Source organism: Anneissia japonica, unplaced genomic scaffold, assembly GCF_011630105.1.
Source record: "Anneissia japonica isolate Jap-2015-1 unplaced genomic scaffold, ASM1163010v1 scaffold21_len1647178_cov195, whole genome shotgun sequence".
In the NCBI taxonomy this organism is placed as follows: domain Eukaryota; kingdom Metazoa; phylum Echinodermata; class Crinoidea; order Comatulida; family Comatulidae; genus Anneissia; species Anneissia japonica.
In genome coordinates, this window is record NW_022750455.1 from 1,408,135 (window position 1) to 1,430,502 (window position 22,368).

At 35.1% G+C, this 22,368-nt stretch overlaps 2 protein-coding genes across 2 annotated transcripts in view; one reads left to right on the forward strand and one right to left on the reverse strand.

The window, feature by feature from the left end:
• The window catches only part of LOC117121379 (alpha-L-iduronidase-like), a gene marked incomplete in the record, with an annotated part of 80,125 nt that extends 77,910 nt beyond the window's left edge, over positions 1-2,215 (reverse strand). Inside the window, 2 exon segments of the mRNA XM_033266564.1 lie at positions 668-828; positions 2,118-2,215. Of these exon segments, the coding sequence (XP_033122455.1) occupies positions 668-804 (137 nt within the window).
• Positions 2,216-4,706: 2,491 nt separating this feature from the next.
• Positions 4,707-21,671, forward strand: LOC117121355. The gene is made up of 8 exons (XM_033266522.1): positions 4,707-4,830; positions 5,454-5,549; positions 6,491-6,772; positions 6,916-6,981; positions 11,493-11,681; positions 12,046-12,195; positions 15,522-15,566; positions 16,753-21,671. Exons 2-8 carry the CDS (start codon positions 5,516-5,518, stop codon positions 21,669-21,671), a joined length of 5,685 nt encoding a protein of 1,894 aa, XP_033122413.1. The 5' UTR covers positions 4,707-4,830; positions 5,454-5,515.
• Positions 21,672-22,368: the final 697 nt, after the last annotated feature.

Sequence of the window (22,368 nt, forward strand, 5' to 3'; positions counted from 1 at the left end):
TACATCAAGATAGCACTATTAATAAATCATCAAAGAAAGGTAAATATAGTGTTCGAATAAAGGACATGATAATACTATATTGCATAGCTCTCAATGAATGTTGTCCTATGAATAAACAAGGAAATTGTATAATAAAATGCCTACAACAGGACTCGAACCTGCGACCTCTCTCCAAATAAAACCCAGAAAGCACATGGGATTTCCAATTGCAAAATAAATATATTGCCATTAGGCAGGTATGATATATATTGTTAAAGCATATTTTTTAAGAAGCATATTTTAAAAGGAAAGGATATTTTGGTGTCTCATCATTTGCTAAAGTTCCTGTTTATTGCCCAAGACGGATATGTAATGTTGTTTTATCAATTAGAATAAAAAAATACTCAATTATTATCAATTTCCATTATTATCTATTTTCCAAGTTAAGATTATTGATTTAGGTACAATCAACTTTAACCAATAATATATATTTAGGTCATGCAACTAACCAATCACCTTGGGTTTCACAACACTTTAACAAACCAATCACATTCATTTTGGCATTGTACACTCAACCAGCCAGCTGTAATTATCTTGGGCAAACTTAATCAAACTATAACTTCAATATGTAGATGTTAACTGAAAATTATACAACCAATAAATATCAATATCCAATTATATATCTTACCAAAATCCAGTGCTCTCCCAGAAATGGTTTATCTTTGATATAACCTTGTCACTGTCTATTTCAAATAAAAAGTTGTCGGATGAAACTACATCAACTAACAAGATACATGTTATTAACAATGTACAATATGATGACATGTTGAGGTTTTAAAACCATGTGCCCTGTGAAACCAAAAAAAAAAACCAATATAATTACATTAGGCTAACAGATATAAGACTGTAAATAGAACCTAGTGCATGGTATAGGTGACGTAAACAGTTCAGTAATCAGATTAACGAATGCTTTATATAATCAATTGTGGGATAAATTAAAATATCTTATCATGAGAGTTCATGGCATTGGTGGGCGAGATAAAAAAAAATAATGCGGCGGGTTCACGAAACAATTACACTACCTAGTACCTCGGACGCTCGACTGTATTAACTATACACAAAAAGCAGCAGGAAAGAGCATTTCTGCGGATGTGACCTAATTCTAAAATGGTAATCTCCTAATGATAAATAGTCTTTAGGCCCTACTTATCATTTATGTTTTTCTTTTAGTTTAAAACTAAAATTTTTGCCAATAAATGACCTGGTTTATAATAATGCATGAATGCATTTTTTCTGACAATTTCTTTTTTAGTGAAATTTTGCAGGAAATGAGGCATTAAGATTGTTCACCATTTTTGTCAGTGGATCTGTTGCTGTTTTGGAACTTGTCTTGACCCTTTGGTTATTGTCGTTTTGGTTTATTGCTGTTTTGACTAGAAACAGCTAGACCACCCAAGCCAGTGGCAGATTCAAGAGAGGGAGTGGATGACAGCCAGTCAGCTCAACCCCCCCACCCCTAATTTTTCAAAATGTTAAAAAATGGAGAAAAACACTCATAGGCCTACTACTACTACGCCTACTGTACTATTATGCACTTGTCAATTGTAGTCCCGCCTAGTGGGTACTTAGCCGAGAATGTAATTTACGAAACGGTTAAGTGCATGTGAAAGTCCTAGCCACCTCCCGGCAATGCAGGGCATCGTTTTAATGTACAACCCCCGGCTAAGTCCCGACCACCTACTGCCGGCAAATATTTCGTAGTCCCGGTGCCCGGTAAAACAACAAAAAATTTTCAGCCCTTTTGATGCCGGTTACATCCACGGGTGAATTTTAGGTACGTCCCGGCACTACAAGGTCACAACTAGCTAGGCTCTAGTTGGGTCTAAAACCGATAGGAGCCTTAGGTTAGTAGTAAGCTAGGCCTAGTAGTAGTTACTAGGCCTAGGGCCTAGCCTAGCCTTGGGTTCGGGCTAGGCTAGGCCTCTGTATTGTATGTTGTAGTAGAGAGGAGGAGACCAGGCTAGGCCAACACTCACTGCAGGAGGAGGGGCTGGCCAAAAATTTATGATGATTTATACATTTAATATTTATAAAAAAAAAATCTTTTACAGATATATAAATAGTAGGCTAGTACATACAAGGCCCTATACGTACTGTATATACTTCAAGTTCCCATGTGCAATGAAATGAAATAAAAACAAACATAGGCCCAGACTTTCATTCAGCGCACTCCCGTCAGGTGCCCTCTATTGTTCCAATAATAGTATGGAACGCCAATGAGGCTTTCGCTCATTGGAGAACAGTGACATAATAAAAATACCAACTGATAACTAGATACAGTAAAGTATAGAATTATCTGTTTTGTTGAACCAATTAGTTGCTTACCTTAGTTGCAACTAATTGGTTCAACAAAACAGATGAAATTCTTTGAGAAGACACAGTAACTGTCTCATATAGTAACGCCATTATGTTAAAACACTGTGCTCCATAGGACCCATGTCAACTGAAGCTCAGTGAAATATCGGGCTTGGGGATACACCTGATTGTATTTTATTGCACTGTGGACTCCCAGCGGATCAGTGGTGGCGCCAGCGGGAAAATTCCCCTCACACTCCGGACAGGCGGATCCCTTGTCGCCCGACGCCACGACAAGGTTATCGGCTTAAAAATAGAATTCCTATCCAAATAACGTTATTTAAACTGCCAATCTCTGACGGTCTAAAAGCACAATTTGGACCATACTAAGCCATAAAAACTCTCCACGTGAACCCTCCAGATATTTTTAATTCGGGACTAGGGACCAATGCTCTAGTCGGCCCCTTGGCTTGATCGGACCCCGCGTCGGACATGTCAGACCCCATGTCGGCAAATTTTGAACCTATTATGGTCCAAATTGTGCTTTTAAACCACAATATTATGGTTGACAATGAAAAAAACATCGGATAGGCCGACGATCCTAGTTGTAAATTTGGAAGAAGGAGGTCCAGGTCTGTCATTAGACGGCAGGAGGGGGATGCACACCCACTGGCGCCACCACTGGGTAGTCGCTCACCTTAAAACATTTTAACATAATTTGTTCATCAACTTACACAATTAACTTTTTTGAAATACAAGTTATAATCTCATCAGCCAGGAGTACTCACCTTTTCCGCCGGAAGGATACAGTGTTAACAAAATGGGTCTTGAGTATAAACTCCATGGTATAAACAAAGGTTAAAATACAGACGTATAACCCTATTCTATATCACTTTGCTCCAGTGGTGCCAAATTGGTTCCAGACTGGATGAGCCAATGGGTCCACCAGAGCACTGCATTAGAATACCAGGTATCCCTATATGCTGTCACTGTGCGCCAGTGGTGCCAAACGGGGAGTCCAATGAAGAGAATAGTTTTGGAAAATAATTATATTTACCATTTAAATTTATGCTATATTATTTTATATCATATCCTATTATATTTAATTATCATTATGCCTTTATTTTATCGTTTTCTGTTACGATTTTTTATGCTACGTTTCGGTCTATTAACATCACCTATCTATTATTCTGCTATAGCTGTTCTCACAGCACTTTTTTCTCCACTTTATAAGACCTACGGTATCGTCTATGGGATGACGCATTGTGTATATGTTTTTTATTTCATTCACCTGATGAAACAAGCCCAATCTAGCGAAAGCTTGTGTCTCAATAAATTTCGTTAGTCTAAAGAACGTGCTTCTGTACTTATTTCATTTGTATTTCAAATTAAATAAGTATAGCAGCACATTTTTTAGACTGTACTTACTCAGTTGTATTTCAAAATATAAACAGATATCCTTATTCTATATCCTTGTGTTCCAGTAGTGTGGCCAAAATGGGTGCACAGAGTATTAAAATATATAATGGTGTTGAAAAATAGACATTAACTCTATTCTAATTCTATATCACTGTAGTACTCAAATCAATGTAATATGTAATTTTTTTTAAAACATTGTCGTTGTTTCTTTTGTCGTTGTTCCCTTGTGTTTGTTCCATCGTGATTTTGTCTTGTCTTTGATCATGGAACAAATTACTTTTTATTTTTTTTCCCGGTTGAGCCAGTCGTAAAGCCATTTGGGCTTATTTGACTTCTCCAGACACAATTGCGTTTGATTTTGTTTGCATCTATATTATTTTTGAATACCACCATTATGCATTGTGTGAATAAATATGAATCTGAATCTACGCAAATAGAGACAGTACTGTATTAAGCAATTAGTAGAGCTCCGCATAGTACACTATAGGAAAATTATTATACAAAGGTTAGATTTAATGCTTGAAAAAATTCCTGAGGGCCTGTAAGGCCCGAATTTTGAATGCATTAAATCTAACCTAAGTATAATAATTCCATTTAGTGTACGATGCATGCTCTACTAATTGCTTTATACGTCAATCGCCGTCTTTTAATTTTAGTTTTTTTTTATAACCAACTGTTGTAGCAGTCATCGGTTGCTATAGTGATATAATCAGTATACCGTGTGCGTATTTACATTTTGCTGTGCGTATGCTGATTTTTGCTCCTGCAGTACGCGTTTAATATACGTTATAACCATGACCGACGATAACTCGAAAACTCCATTTCGATACTTGGAGTATGTATTATACTACAGTATCTTATCTGAGATTAATCAGTGGACCTTTCGGCCATTGGCGTTCCATACTGTTATTAAAACAGTTTCCCCAGTCGCCAAAAGGGCAACCACGCGTACGTCGCGTGTGTGTGTGAAGCGTGTGTGAAATGAAGCGGCTTGGTGTGAAGTGAAGCGTTACTGGGAATTTCCCGAATATTGAGGAATATTATGTGGAGAGTTTTTAGTCTCTTTCTGTATATCAGGTAGGCCTACTATTTCATTATTCTTTACAACGTATTGCTTTCACAACACCATCAAGACATTCAAAAATTAATATATGGTGTAGTGCCTAGGGTAGGCCCTATATTATAGATTGTTGTTGATTTTTACAGAGGTAATGGTTCGATGGGTGTGTCGGTGTGTGTGTACGAAGTATAGGCCTCTAGGCCTACTACTACTGTTTCTCCTTCCCAAAAAATTGAAAAACTGTACACGGTGTCAAGAGAACCTTGGCTGAAACCTAGGCCGATCCTCAAAATGTGGTTTGTATTCTCGTAATTGTGCCAGCGCCTTCCCAGCATCCTCCTCCTTTCCTAGAAAGTGGTTATTTTCCGAAATAATGTTCATAACTTGAATCCCCCACCCCCATTCTTCATTTTGTTTTCACAATTTCACAAAAAATTATTTGATCTATTGATGCATGTAGGCCTACACCCTACCCCCACCGTCCCCACCTCACCTTCTCATTCAATAAGTCTAGCTGTGGTGCTTCCCCATTGATGTTTTTGCCATTGCCTGCATCTCAAATGTATCTGTTGGCTTACAAACAAATATTTATTGCAGAATTTTTTGTAAAATAGGATTTTTTTTTCTAATTTTATTTCAGAATCACTGAAGGCAATGAGAATAACATCCACTGCAAGTGATAAGGCAATGTAAATTTGAAATATGATGGCAGCCTCTACATCAAAACAAGAAACTTGTAAGACAAAATAAATTTGACTTTTATTTTCTAATAACCGAGAATAATAACCGAGAATTATTATTTCCTGAACACTGTAATCATTCTATATTATTACAAAATTGACATACTCATTACTGATCTAGAATTGTATAAGCAAATAGAAAAATATAGAAATTTTTTTTTTTTTTATCTAGTTAATGTTTTTTTGAAAAGCAGTCACAATATGCTTATTTTTTATTTGTTTATTTCTTTTATTTATTTTTTATTTTAACCCATGAAATGCATGGAACTTGGATTAAAATAGCATGAACCACTTCACATTTTTTATGTTTAACAATGACTAAATTTGGCTCAAGTGGATAATTGGTATTTATATCAAAATCCTAATACACTGCTCTCATGTCAAAATCATTAAACTTCCATGATTCATTCAATGAACAAAAAAGCGCATCAAGCATTTTGTATTTTTTACCACACAAAATGTCAGTAACGAGAAGAGCATGTATTTTAACAAGCTTTTTCGTTTCATGAACAAACACAATCTTCTTTCATTGTCAAGTTTATGATGTGAGCTACGATATTATGAAATTAAACTAACTTAATACTAAGCACAGCAGTCGCGGCTCGTGTGGGGGGGGGGTAGGGTGATTACTGGAGGAGTTATCCCCCTACGGCTTAAAGGAGAGAGAGAAGAAAAGAAAATAAAGAGGAAGAGCTGAGAAAGCGAAAAAAAATGGTATTAAAGGCGCTGAATTTTACCTCTATAACAGTTGTAATTTGTTTCTCATATTGACTATGCAACTACCCAGATTTTTCTCTGGGTCCTCCCCTGCACAGGGTTGGGGATCAAAAGTGTGCACCAACAAAACCGACAGACAATAGCATTTTTTTTTTTTTTTTGCCATTTCATACCTGATTAATAGCATTATACTTTTTCCTTTTCATATTTTTTTGTACAGCTGGAAGCCCTCTGGGTTTATCTGATAAGAATTTGAAGAAGCTGTCTGTGAAGGTTAGGGACTGGTATGGATTAGCAGTAGAGCTTGAAATTGATGATGATTTTGTGGATGAGCTTCGTGATAAAGCGTTCACCCCTACTGAAAGTTGTGTTACAATGCTTAAAAAGTGGAGGAAATCCTACAAAATGACTATGCAAGCTCAGGTGTTAAAACTTATTGAAACACTGCGGGAAATGAATGACGAAGAAAAAGCAATCTTGTATCTTTCTGAGTTGTTGACGGGTATGTTTCTAACTGACATAATTTTGTTGGCTTAAAATGTTATTTTATTGAAGATCAATATAATAATTATAAAAATTTGTATATTATTTGATTTTTCTATTTAAAAAAATCCTTTTGTCATTTATATTTGTTGCCTGAACAAGGTCCATCAGTAATACAAATAGCAGATTTTACCAAGAAAGATGCAGATTCTAAACCCAGTGTGCATGGTAAGTTACTGCAAAAGAAGCAAAAACTCGAACACATAGATCATACACCTCAAACACCCTTTCAGACATAGGTCTTAATCAGTGGTGGACTGTATGGTAAAATGTGGGGTATGCTTGGGACTGCTAGTGGGAAAAGTTCCATCTATTAGCCTACAGTAAAAGACTAAACTGTGTTCTATAAAGTTAGGATACAAATTCTATATTTATTCGAATAAACACCTCCTTTCTGAGCTACATTTGGAATAGACCCTCAAATATACACCCCAGGGCATATATGTTTTCCTGGAATACTTGTAGCCCCCTTCCCAAATAATTAAAAAACAACACTAATGGAAGAAATATCATTCTCAAAACATTCTATTAATGTTCTGCTGCAGTATACAATTACATTTTTGTGTTATGGTAGGGATCAGTAAGCCTTTATGATCACGTAATAACACATTTTGACAGTAATCAATTTTCTATACCAGTTGTCGTCTGTTTGCAGATTTATTCTAACTTTAATCATTAAGATTTTAGAATGTAGGGCAATACAGATTACCCAATCAGCAGCTGCACTGGAGGCTCCAAGCAGTGAGAAGAGGAGCATGCGCACATACTCTTGGAAGCAGTGCTTCCAAACAAGTCTTAAATTTGCTATTCTAATGCCACCTCACGGTTAGAACAATAGCGAATTTAACTATTGCAGGGTATGCTCCCACTTCTATTGACTCACAGGCGTTGGCAAGTACAGTATTGAAAACCAACCGTGCGGAAATTCTAAGCAGCTGTGAGTACGATGTGTTAGGCTCGCTATCCTAGGATACCAAAAAGTCAAAAGATTGAAAAACTAATAAAACTTAGATATTTCAGTGAAAGCAATCATCTTAAAAAATTGTTGGTATAGAAGATTTTGGCCAAGAAATACTAAATAAAACCAGAAAAAAGTACAATAAAATATTTCCTTTAGGATTTTTATGCTTGGGTATGCAGAGTATACCTTGCTTGCCTTGACGGTCCGCCACTGGTTCCCTGTCTTAATTAAGTAGTTCAGAGCAATTCAGAGCAATTTACTCTTACAAATCATTTGAAGAATAGATGATTTAAATGTGGTGAGCATAATAATAATAGACTTATAAATAGAATTTATGTAGGGCGAACTTTCTGGTCCTATTTTTCCTGCTATACACAAAGGGAGTGTCAGTATCGACCAACACTCACACCTATAGTCAATTCACTCAACACTGAGACGCTAGAATTAAATGCATGCAGACCATCATTTAAATATCACAACAATAATTTAATATGAATTAATAAATGACGCCCTTTAGAATGACATTCATATGACTAATCCTCCAATAATACATAATTATGAACTTACATTCATTCCTGGTTACTGTATATCATATCATAACCAATAACTTAATATGAATTAACGAATGACAACCTTTAGAATGTTAAATTCATATAGCTAGTCCTCCAATAATACATAGTTATGAACTAACATTCATTCTTGTTTAGTGTATGATATCATAACCAATAATCTAATAATTTAACGAATGACAACCTTTAGAATGTTAAATTCATTTAACTAGTCCTCCAAAAATACATAGTTATGAATTAACATTCATTCTTGTTTAGTGTATGATATCATAACCAGTAATTTAATAATTTAACCAAACCAAAGTTAAGTGCTAGTTGAACACGAAAAAAAATAGGTCTACACAATTAACTAACGTCATGATATAACCTACAGTACTGACTAGAGGACTTTCTACATTCCTCGCGTGGATCGTGCGTGTGTTTCACGAGTAAAAAGCGTGGGCCATTATTCTGCGAGTGCTCAATTAACGCGTGAATGATTTTACTCGGCATACACTTCCTGGTAAAAATCGGAACTTGCGGTCCACGAACGGTCACGTGGGTGGGTAAAGTTGTTTATTCACAATCTCTTACCATGCTCTTACTAAAGTTCCTTCACGACATATCCAAGCGTGCTGTTACGTAATCTGAATACACTCCTTTGTCTCTATTGTTATTAGTACGAAGAGTCTTTCAGGCGTGGTTGATTAATAGATTTTGAGTATAGAACAATAATTGCATGCAGTAGTTAATTTTAGAAAAAATAAAATCGTTTAAGTTTGTAATTCCCAAATCTGAATTCACAGTTACTAGGCAACTTGCAGTACTGGTAACTTGGTGCCTATTTCAAACAGTTTATTTCCGTTCATGACAAATTAAAAGAATCAATACAAACGGAAGTGGATTGATGTTATGTAAAAATAAAACATTGAAGTTTAATCAGGGAATTAATCGGGGAACTCTGTTCCCCGGTTTAATTCATATTTCGATGGTCTTTTCATTTGTTATACTTATATCAATCTGACTTGTAATATTATAACAAAGAAAACAATTTCCATGACTTTGTAATGTTTTTTTAAGACAACAAAATTCATTCTGATTCTGTACAACTATCACTTATCAAACGAAATCTCCCTACTGTGTAATATTTATTAGAATCAAAATTAATTTGATTCCACTTCATTCACCGTCAATAGGCCTATCTAATAAGGTTACTTTATCATTAAAACAAAAATTGCTGAAAAAATAAAGCATAATTATTGCTCTAACATTTATTCATTATTAAAAAAAATACAAATTGCTTCATAGGCATATTTTGCATCGTAATCCCGACGTCATGAGCACTGTAGAATGTTTCTGTAGAGAAAAAAATACAAAACAATTAATCACATCACGGATTTCCGATTAAATATTACGAGTACAGCAATCGCGGATACGTTGGGTAGAGGGAAGCTACTGTGAAAATGTGTACATACAATCAGTATACAATCGTAATTGGTAATTGTTTGTTACAGTATAGAACAACACAGAATACCAATTATAGGCCTACGAGTGAAACGTTGTAATAACAGTATATAAAGAGCCTAGGACCTGTCTAGCCATCATTGTAATATATATTTTTGGAAAAACTTGCGGACAATGATACTGTATTCTGTATATTTTTGTATATGTTTGTAACATTCGTAAGTTTCTAATATACTGTAACGATCGTCCGATCTACGTAGCATAATAATGATACAGTTGATGTACTGGAATTCACCGAAGCTAACGATGTACAGACAGTTTATTTGCGATGTATTACCGTAGCGTTGCTTGCATACTTAATTAGGGCAAGCCCTCTTTTGTCTGGTAATAAACAACATCGTTGGTATCGAGAAATAGGTAGCGGTTCGCGGAGCCTGATTTATAAGAGACAGAGCTTGGATAAACAGATGTCATATAGGTCACTTAGTCATTAGTTATTCATTAGCTTATCACTCGCGAGTCCCACGCCAATCACTCTCGTGGCCCACGCGAGGAGATGTAGAAGGTCCTGTAATCAGTACTGTACATCAAAGTTATGATAACCATTAGCAGCAATTAATTCATATTAAACAAATTGTCATATCCGGCTAACACTCGTCATACTGGATACAAATGCGACCTATGACATTTATGTTCATACATACATTCTGTTGAGTATTTAGTAACAATCACACCATTGGTTCCAAAAACAACACATCTATTCTTGCTTATAGCCCAGACTTGAATTACTGCCCGCCCTCTTCAACGGTCAACGGTGGACTATTGATATAAATTAATAATAAACATAAAATAATACTGATAACAATAATCACAAAAATCACACCATCATCGCTTTCCCATTAAAACTTCGACCATAGCAAGTTTACGCAAAACCAACATCAATACATTAACTATGGTATAAACACGATGCAATAATCTTCACATAAATGCTGTTGTCAATCAACTTACATATAATGGTAATTGTTGTATTAACTACAACATTTATATTATTGTTTCGCCATGATGCGCTATATCCATACGGTAGCCAACACCTTATTATTTCAATACATTTCCATAAGCATAGTCAAAACTTCAAAATTAAATTCCAAAATTAAAACAACAAAAAAAAAACTTGAATTCTCTATTTAACAAAAATGTGACTTAGGAAATGGTGTTGTAGTCACTGTTGTGCACATCCCATAAACGTCGTGTTGTGTCCGACCGTGTATAGTACTTCGAGACCACCGAAACCCATGAGTTGTGTCTGACCGTAAAACTATATGCACTTTGAGACCACCAGAACACAAACGATTACACCACACATACGTCCACCCGACGCGACGACCAAATCCTAAGTGACTTACGGTTTGCGTTCAATAGAACTCCACACTGTTTAACATACTCAGGTGTTCTATTGACCTACATACTGAACAACACGTCCAGGACAACATATGCAAATTAAATTGTTTGCACTAACTTTTATCAACTTTTAATTTAACAAGAATCTCAATCCACCATGACAGGGAGAATGTTGAGACTTGAACCCGATCATTTGATCGAAAGACCTAAGCTTACTGCTGTGCCTGATGGTAAGTACTGTTGATGAGGAAAATAGTTATGATCATGTCAGCTTGCAAAATGCTTTAGAAAAATTGTTTTTGGTATAGGTAGTACATATTTGATGCAACACTCAGGACCTGTAGAGAGAGCTGCAATAACTGAAACAGAGATGGAAACTGAAACACAGCTGGCAACAGAAACACAGCTAGCAACAGAAACACAGATGGCAATAGCAACACAGATGGCGACAGAAAGACAGATGATATGCTCATCAATTCTGAACGAGCCATGTACTGGTAAGTAGAAACTACTTTTAAACGCATGCACAATGTTTACATGATGTGTCACCATAATAACCAAATATATATTCATCCTGTCACTGAGCTTGGGTGGAACGATGCACTTGCCACTTCAGCACAAATCTAATACAGTATTTCATGACCATGCATGAGATTCAAAATTTCACAAAAGCGATAATACGTATCTGAATATGCTAACAGAGTTGGTTTAAATGGGTATTTTTAAAAATAAGTCTAGCCACTCTTATTAAGAAACAATTCACACATCAAATTGTAACAGTAATAAAAGCAGCAGCTATAGTTTTTTTTTTCAGGAAAAGTGGTATTTCCTATTCTTAACATCTTTATAATTTGTTGTCAGAAATTTCTGTTGAAGAACATAGCAAGATCGACAACATTGTAGGATCAATGAATCAAGTTGTTTCTGTGTTTGACCAATCACAAGTTGGAAATGTTGCCATCAATCCAATTGCCAATACTTTTGTTCAAGCAAATTTTCCACAACTTACAGGTAGGCAGGGTTTATTTTCTATACAATGTGTAAATTAGTTATTGAAACCAAATATAGAGGTTAAAGTCATTAAGCATATTGGCTGGCAAGCTTTCATAGACCACAACGTGACAAGGTGTGGACATTGAGTGGTTTTTATTGATGGAGTCTAGGACTGCCTTCGACAATCAACAATCAGTTAGCATCGCCTCATAAGTGCTCCCACAAACAGTAGTTCTGAAGTTCGGCCAGTTGTAGCAATGCTCGTCTGGTAAATGATTTTTCCTGGGTGCAGGTGATTATGACCGGGGGAGCTGTAAATGAAGCACAACGACGGCCACTACTTGCCTGCCCTTTTGAAGCCTTGGTGCCCTCACGATGCTTAATACAGATTGTTTGACACGTAAAATAAATCTAAATAAGAACGTTTAAATCTTTAAAGAAAACACGAATGCTAAAAACGTAGGTCGCCTAAGCTGGCCTAGGCCAGGTTGCAGTAACAGAACAGAACATGAGAGAATTTCCATGTGTGTTGATACGAACTGTTTATGCGGTTACCGTTGTGTGCACATGCGTCTTACTCTCGCGGTTATTGCAATATAAACATGGGCTCATTCGACTGGTTCATTTCGTTGGAACGAATTTTCATTGAGTATTATTTCATTCGACTGGTTCGTTAAATAGACTTTGTTGACAACAAAAATTAACGTAAACCAGAGTGCGTTAATCAACGTTAAGTTATCCACATGACCAAACAGTATATTCCAACATTGAATCGATAATTAATAGTTAATACTCTAAACAAAGACATATTACCATTGACAACTATGGCTTGGCTAGGCCTAGCTTGGCTTGGCCTAGTCCTAGCTTGCCTAGCCTGGCTACGACGAATCAACCCGGGATTCAAATTTTGCCTTGGGTGCCCTTTTATACTTGAAATTTTGGCCTTGGTGCATTTCCATTTGGCCTTGGTGCCTTTCAAAATCATGTCATACCAGAGGCCATTTGGCCTTACCAATAAAATCCTCAAATTCGAGGCCTGAAGGCGCAGAAAAATGGAATGGTCTCCTGCAAGCATGCAAGAATCTTTTCCGCAAATTCATAATACAGATCTTTCTCCAAATAAAGACCACTTTTGGGACCAGGGTTTCCATGGTTATTAGCAGCTTTATTCTCTAATTAGAATAATAAAGATAAAAGATGTTTGTTAATTTGGGACCACAGAAAGTGGTCTTTAATTGGAGGTGGTTTTTAATTGGAGGGGTCTTTATTTACTTTTTCTGCAATTTTTTCCTTTAATTAAGTACCGTGTACACAATTAAAGTCACCATACAATCTTAGTTCTTTATCAATATGTAAAATTTTCACTTTATAAAAATTATTAATGTACGATAAAACATACATAAAATTACCTACACCTGATACATACTACTATTCATTCATTTTCATTTCACTCTTTATTTTGTAATTCATATCCATAGAAATACTGTATATTCATAAATAAAAGATCATAGCAGGCTATATGATTGAAAAAGAATCATGAGTAAATATTTTTCAAACACACTAAATTTTATGTTGGTTTATGTTTTGGAAATAATTAGGGAAAACCTGTATACATGTTTTTACTACTATGTTATCAATTGTCTCACGGAAAACAGTATTGATGAATATCACCATGCATAGCAACTTAAAGTTATATGTGTTAAGAAATCTCATTTAATTAGATCTTCTGGAAGTGACTTCCTCCAACTTGGGAACCCTGTTGTAGGCCTAATTAACTAATTTATGGTTATTCAAGTAAATGTACTATGATGAATACAACAAACAGAAATGATGATGCTCTATGGTAAATTTAGTAAAATAAATGCAACCTAATAAATTAGGCCTAATTAATACAATAAAGAAATAACTGATACTTTCCTAATAATACTATGAACACTAGTAATTATTATGTCACAATATCATTCTTGTTTTTTTTTTTTTTTTTACGTTCATATTTTTATTATGATTGCTAGAATTTCATTGCTAGACTTTCTTATTCTTTTTACATTGTGGACTTGTGATTCTGACTTGATTGTATTGCTATCTTGTTTTTTTTGTCCTTTATCTTATTTTAATTGTCTTTTTATCTGTCTTTTTTATGTTTGTTATTGACATATGATTGTAAACTCACAGGTTTGCCCTTTGAGATTGATGGGAGTGTTTTTATACCAAAATATATAATTAAAAAATAAATAAATAATTACCATATGTGTAGGATTAACTGGGTGTGTGATACAGGAGCCCCTGTCTATGTCTTCACCAACACCTCTATTATGAAATGGATTATTCCTTTGTTAATGGTATTTCTTCCTACTGGCATTATTTGTGGCATAGACGAGCCAAACCAAACACTCATCGCAAATCCTGTTTGAGAAATATTGGCCAAAACATGCTGGAATGTCAAATTTTAAAAAAATCTATTTTATGGCTCTAAACTAACATTTATATACCTATACATCATGCTAAGCTGTTATTTCTCCCATTTTCAATGTTAAAACAACAATTTTCAATGACTTGATGATGGTTTCTGCTTAAGAAACACCCAAAATCATAAACTTTGAAGGCTGATTTCTCAAATATTGTTCTTTTATAAAACAGTTGTGTGTTAAACACCTGTAACTTTTTAAGGAAATGTCGTATTTAAATGATTTTTATAGCTCTCATTTTACTGTTCAACGCAGTATTAATAACTAAAAAATCGATTTTTGCGACAGGTGACTGGTTTCGCTTGTCTGAAGACTGATTTTTAATTCTTAGATTTTTTTGATACATTTCATTCATATTACTGTATTCAACCTGTTCTATCTGGAAAATTTCCATATGTATATGTAATTGTAGCTAGTCTCATATCAATAAAAGGGTTCATAGTAAAAGCGTCCTCATCGTAGCCCTGGATAACGCTAATTCTACCACCACCACACACAAGGTCAAGTCAACATCTACTTGTATATTCTCATGCCATCTGATGGCCCTGGCAGAGTACAGTGATTGTGCTAGAAACTGTGTCCAGCTCTGGCTGAAACAAAGTATTAGCAAATGTGTGAACACGATAAGAAGAACTTTATAAAAAAAAAAGGGGGAAAAAAACTTTCCTTGCTTCTGCTGCCAAAGTGAATTTTAAATTTTACTGATTTTGAGGTAGTTTCTATTACTAAAACCCACTGTGTTTTAAATCTTTAAAATTGAGTCAAGTGTTTATGCAAAAAGTGTTCAATGTTCATTTCAAGATATACATGTTCAAAGATTGTTATTGAATGAATATATATGTAGATGTAATACATTTCCTCATATTCTCATACTTACAGAAGAACAAAGGGAAGAACAGCTGAACAATCAGGCTAAAGAAAAAGGTAATGGAAGATGAATAGTTTATTTAAAGCACCTTAACACCGATAAACAAAATGGTTGTACATTCATTGACCATTATTAGACCGACACCACCACTAAACTTTTTGTGAGTTTTTGTGTCTAAAGGCCAGCTCAGACAGCGTCGTACGATGCAGCTCGACACGATTCATTGTCGCGTCGGGTCTGTGTGAGTTAAACACAGACGCGATGGTTTGCGTCGGGGGCAGTCGCGTCGTAGAATATTAAACATGTTTAATATTTCTCACGACTGCTCAAGACTGTCCCTGACGATGAATCGCGTCAGGCTGTGTCATATGACGCTGTCTGAGGTAGCCTTTGCGGTATGATACTTGTCAGCATTTTCAGCAACAAGCTGCAGGTTCAAATCTTGCCAGAGACGCTATTCTGTTTGTGTTTTGGATGTAAACAACAGCAGTGTTTTACATGGAGATTGCTATTGCGGTCTTCCCTTGTTATTGATGTATTATCATAATTCCCAGTAAACTATACTAAATTTATTGGAAATTAAACTTGAGAATTTTGCCTTAATGGTTTGCTAAAGACATACTGGCCACAAACCTTGAGATTTTTTGACAAATGTTAAGCCTAGGCCCCTGCATAATCTATCCCCTGTTTAGGTATGCATAAGAGTTTTCGACCTGCGAACTAAAGCTACGATTTTAAGGCTAGCTAAGGTTTCCTAATTTCACAGCATACAATGCTAGGAGAATGTAAATAAACACTTTTGAACAATCGTATTGCCTTTCCTTGCCATATATTTCTCGCATTAACAGTGGGTGTTTTTTTTCACAACCATAAAATTATCTTTTCCTATACTTTCACACTGATCGTACAGTAATGTTTTCCATGGTATACCCAAGTTATGTGAGGTGACTGGCTGTAAACAAACATCACCGAATCGGTCTATTCAAATCCAACTAATTCATTCTCAACCTTATTTGCACGTGCACAGTTGAACAGCACTACTTCTTATTGTATGGCAAATAACACTGAGATCAATATGATATACCCTGTCCCTATGAGCATTATAAGACAGGATTTTCTTTAAAATATTTTATAAATAAATCTTGGTACATAGAGATAAACTTTAAACTGGCTGTATTATAATATAATATATATTTAATAAATTTTATGTCTCCATTATGTGAATGTATATTTCTTTTTCAGGGCCTTCGTTGTTGAAAGATTTACAGTTTCAGTTAAAGAATCAGTATAAACGGGCGACTTTTACCGAGTTCACTCCATCTCAGTGGTCAAAACACAAAATAGATATACAAGATCTCTTTACTGATATGATAATGTTTCAGAACCCAAATTCAGGTAATGAAAAGAAAGCAAAAGAGATTAAAATTGATGACATTGCAACACCCTATAAGAAAAAAAAAGATGGTACTAATGATCCTAAGAGGATTCTGATCCAAGGGGAGCTTGGAAATGGGAAGACAACTCTAATGAAAAGACTTGCTCGTTCTTGGGCTGATGATCCCAACAAAGGTGTCTTTGGTGAAAAAATCGTCTTTTTCCTGGAATTGAAGAACATGCAAAAGAAAGGTTTTCTTGAAAATGCTATAGAGAATGGTCTGCCTAAGGACTCCCTTAAAAAGTTTAAGGTTACTTTACAGGTATTGCAACGAGTGATCATACAAAATGATAAAGATTTTGTGTTCCTATGTGATGGATATGATGAGCTATTTGCAGGTGTGGGATCAGAGCTTGAAGAAGTATTTAAAAGAAATGAGTTAAATGAAAGTGTCCTAGTTGTAACAACAAGGCCTGATAATATGGATAATTTAGTTAAAGTCTGTGAATCACACATCAAAATTAGAGGATTCAAACCTGAACGACAAGATGAATACATAGAAAAATTCTTTAAAGATGACCCGGACCAAGGACAAAATCTGATAAAATTAAGAAATGACAATCAGTACAAACATATCTTTGAGATGGCCAGAACACCACTATTTCTCTTCTATCTTTGTACATTGTGGAAGGTCAAAGGCCAGGTGCCCTCCACTGTAATAGAACTTTATCGAGAATTGTTGGTTTGCAAGGTAAATCAATTCCTTGGCAAACAAGAAAAAAGAAAAATTGATAATTTTTCTGAAATTAATCTTGAACATTTTGATGCAATGTTGTATGTTGGAAGAGTTACCTTAAATGGTTTATTTGAGAACCGATTGAACATCAAGCAAAAGGAATTAACTGATGAGAAACAAACATCAGTTGCATCTAAACTAGGGTTGATTTTTGAAGAAACAAATGTTTCTGAACTCCATCACATGAAAAGCTACACTACAACTCATAAGTCTGAATCTGAATTTTTAGCAAGTCTGTATGTTGCTGAAACTTTGAAGTCCAAAAGTGACATGGATCAGACAGTAAGGAGAATGTTGAGTACTTCAGAATTATCCCAAGTTTGTAAGTTCACTGTAGCTCTTCTTGGTAATGAAGCTCGTTTGTTTATGAAATACTTTCCTCTTGAAGACTTCAAGAGTGGTGCTCTAGCAGATCTACTAGATGAATGTCCAAAGGGTGAAGTTGAAATTGTTAAGAATTCAATAAAAAAACGTATGAATGAAGTGAAGCATGTTACCATTAAGTCTCAGACTGGTTTGAAAATTGTGGAGGAATTGAACAACTTTAAGAAAGCAGTCACATGTACCTTAGACACTACTTCTGCAAATATCTGTGGATCTGATATACCTAAAGCTCTCTATTCGATGACTGCCTTATCATCCTTGACATGGCATGGTATAATTGATGACACTTTAGAAAACTTCCCCATTTTTGGATCTACTAATCTTGAAAGTCTATCAAACATATCTCTCCAGGGAAAACTAACCAAGACAAATTCTTGCAGGAATCTAGGGAGTTTTCTTTATAATTTAAAAGCTATGGAGACATTGGATTTGCCAGTAATATCATATGGACCAGGCTTATATACGTTTGTGTCTGCGATGTATGGTCATCGTTGTTCAGGTGATGATCCTTCTTGTAGGGCTCAAGGTTATTTCAACAAAATGACAACCCTAACATTTGTACTAAAAAGGACATTCAGTAAAGGACAACGGAATAGTGGTTATGCTTATTTGGTCAGTAGAATAATGGCGTTGTGTCCTTCTCTAAACACGGTAAATACTCATGAGACAAATGATGAATTTGAATTTCATCTCTTTATGATCCTTACAAAAGTGGAAGCATTCAGAGACAGACAGAAGCCAGAGGACACTCAAGATCTTGAATCCCATGCATCTATAACATTGCCAACAAATGATTATAAAAATTGTGTTTCAATTTTGTTTGATAGAAAAAAAATTGGAATTGGAATAAATTCTAGATCTACACCAACGACTTTATCTTTACATATTGCAGCTCATCGGGTTGATTATAAACTACAACTTAAGCATTGTCAGCTAATGTCAATGCCAGTCCAAATTCTCTCACATTATCTAGATACAGATGTATCAGAGAGTCTGCATCTCTCTTGGTATCAAGATTTTCTTCCACAGAAAAAACGAAACTTTGAAGAACTTAAGTTCATTTCACAGTTAATGGTTAAACACAAAAGACTTAAATCACTTTCATTACCTTGTGAAGCTCTGAACAAAGATCAAATTCCATCAGAAAAGAAGTGGGTGGTAAAACACCTTGAGTTTACTTGTAAAGATAGAAATCCTCGAAAGGACAAATGTAGAGAATATATGACACAGATATCTGGATACCTCTTACATATCAGCTCTATTAAAACTCTAACAATACCTCCCTTTCGGGATGCTTTTATACATCTTGGAGTCCTATCAACAACTGAGACCCCACTAGATTTTCTTAAATTGTTGATTTCTGGATCTCAAACACCTTGTGATGAACTTACTTTTGAATTACTTGCCCGATTAATTGGTCAGTTACCAGAACCCTGGTTCAACCAACTGGATGCAGATCGGGAAGGAACCATCTCGTTTTCATTACCAACGAAACGTGAATATAAAGGTAATGGATCTAAATATACTGTAACTCGAATCAAAGATGGTTTACAAGGAAAGACAAATTGTACTATGATATCATTCTGTTTTGGTTTAAGAGGTCTAGCATCATGTCGTATTTTACAACTTGTTGAGCAGTTGAGAAAGGAAAGATTACATGTAGATAATTTTTTTATTTTTCCTGGTTTAATGTTTGCTAATCCATATGCCCTTCATATTATATTTGGATTAGAAAAACTAAATGAAATCAAAATGGTTTTATTCAACAATAAAACTTATGCTGATCTGCATGAGCTGCACATGGTTAAGAATAATTCACTGAAAGTTTTTTATCTGTCTGGAGAGGAACTGATTTCATATGTGAAAAATGTATCTGGAAGTGTCCCTATTGTCAGGCAGCATTACCTATCAAATGTAAAACTGAACCAAGTGGATAAAAAGAAAGTGACAGACTTATCGACAGTCATTCCGAAAGACTCTGATGTTCTAGTTCTTAGGATTGTTGATTATTTTGATAGCCCTGGAGTTATAGATAAAATGGTAAGATCATGTGACCAAAGTAGTATCAGCTGTAGAAAGGTCAAGTCACTAACATTTGAAAATAAAATTTTGCTGAAAGGTACTCAAGCAGTAACTGTATTAAAGGGTTTTCCAAATCTCCAAAAGTTAGATCTATCTGGTTTGCAAGATGTAAAACCTTTTTTTGAAGAAATTCTCAATGAAAAAATACTGTCCAGAGAAATATTGACAGAATTTTGTCTTGGTGATTGCAACTTGAATTTCTCAAACTCTGGAACATTGATTGCCAAGTTACTTCTCAGTTTCAGGAATCTGCAGGTGTTCAAGGTTACACCTATTGAAAACAAGATGTCTGCATCTGTTTTTATGGAAATGGTTCTTCACCTAGACTGTCAAATAGATAGTATTCATAAACACCTTCGGGTATTAAGTTTTGGAGAGCTCAAATTTGAAGGAGTCGATGCTGATAAAGTGGGTAACATGTTCGGTCGTCTGCTTTTCCAATTTCCAGAGCTTCAAAGCCTTGATATGTCTATGTTTAGGACTGGGAAATCATCTCTGCATTCCTTTATTACAACACTTATTGAACATCATGAAGATGAAACAGTTACCTATAAACTTGGCTTAAGACACCTTGATTTGTCTGGTCATAATTTCAAATCAGGAGAGATGGCACGGTTTTTGAAAGCTGTGAAAGTGCTTCCCAAATTATCTGAACTACGCCTAGAAATGTGTCGAATTTATGACAATCCTGGATGCTTACTGGAAAGGATTTGTAAATTTTCCAGGATTGATCTCTCCCTTTGCCATTTTAAAAAAGCAGATCACAAGAAAATATTTGTGGCTCAGGTTCTCCGTTCTGCAACAATTGATACAAAATTACGATTGGTGACATCAAATGAAGGTTTCCTTAACAGCCTTGGAGAAGAACTTTTATCATCTGGTATTACAAGTGCTCTTGGGTATCTTGATCTTAGTAACTCAAACCTGCCTAATGTGAACTTTAAAGTCCTGGTGTTATCTCTGACCCAACTTAAAACTCTAATACTTAAGGATTGTGATATTGATGCAGATGTTCTCGGGAGACTTGTAACTGCTATTAAAAATGACAGATGTACTTTTGCTTCAGGACTTACGACATTGGATATGTCATCCTCAAAGTTTAATGAGCCAGCGTCAGGGGATCATTTGGCATCTGTACTGGAGATATTTCCAGAATTACAGATACTGAGGTTATCAAGTAGTCGCATTACAGAAGCAGTAATGGAAAAATTTTTGATGGAACTAAAAAGAAAATGTAATTTGGAACTTCGCCTCAGAAGTCTTGTCCTACTGGACAATGACATTACAAGTTTGGATACCGTTACCTTGCAGGTCGCAAGGTACTTGCCTCTTGACTGCAAATTAAAGGTTACCAATTCAAAGATAAATGTGGATGCTTCTGCCATTATTCTTCAACATTCTTATTTTGATTTGGATAGTGACAATGATGGTAATATATTTGTAGATTATGACATCTCTGACAACGACGACGATGACGACTCTGATGAGGAAAACGTCAAAGATGATTATGATAATTTCTTGTAATCTGATCATATAGAACATCTACTTTATTCATATTGTTTTGGCCAATTCAATAAGCTACAGTATATCAGCTATTAATTTTATTGGCTCATCAAAGACCTGTCTCTTATACACATCTAGATGTGTATAAGAGACAGGTAGATAAAATGGTAAGATCATGTGACTATTATCATTGATTGTAATTTTTTATTGAATTATAACTCTACTTAAGAATATACCATACATTCAATGTAAATTACTCATGGAACAATAGAACTTAAGAATATTTTACATTCCAGGTATTTCTCTTTTTAAATGTTCATGTAATAATAGTACTGTAAATATATTGCTGAACTGTCTGATGACTAGAACCTTCCACTCCATTTAAATCGATTTAATAATGTTAATTATGTAAAGTAAACCTATTATAGATTTGCAAAACTTAGAAGTGACTTTTACAAAAACTACCCTGCCTTAACATTAATTTTACTGTATTAAGGATTTCAACTGTATTGTAATGGATATTTCCGAAGTGCCATCAAACATAACAACTGACCAATCGAAGCATCGATGGACACAAAAGGTCCATTGTGTCAAGTCTGAAAATATAAGATGAAATAATGCAATGCAGGCATACAGTACTTTATTTTAAGCAAAAGCCTTTAAGAATATTTAAGTTTTGCACTTCAAATGTTCATGTTGTTACCATGTATTGCTAAAA

What these genes read in the sequence shown, in the direction of transcription:
- LOC117121355 (XM_033266522.1), top strand. Translation starts at nt 5,516, where the DNA reads ATGATGGCAGCCTCTACATCAAAACAAGAAACTT. An exon ending in TTCTAAACCCAGTGTGCATG is followed by an intron (nt 6,982 to 11,492) that starts GTAAGTTACTGC and finishes TTTTTGGTATAG; the next exon opens with GTAGTACATATTTGATGCAA. An exon ending in CAATCAGGCTAAAGAAAAAG is followed by an intron (nt 15,567 to 16,752) that starts GTAATGGAAGAT and finishes TTTCTTTTTCAG; the next exon opens with GGCCTTCGTTGTTGAAAGAT.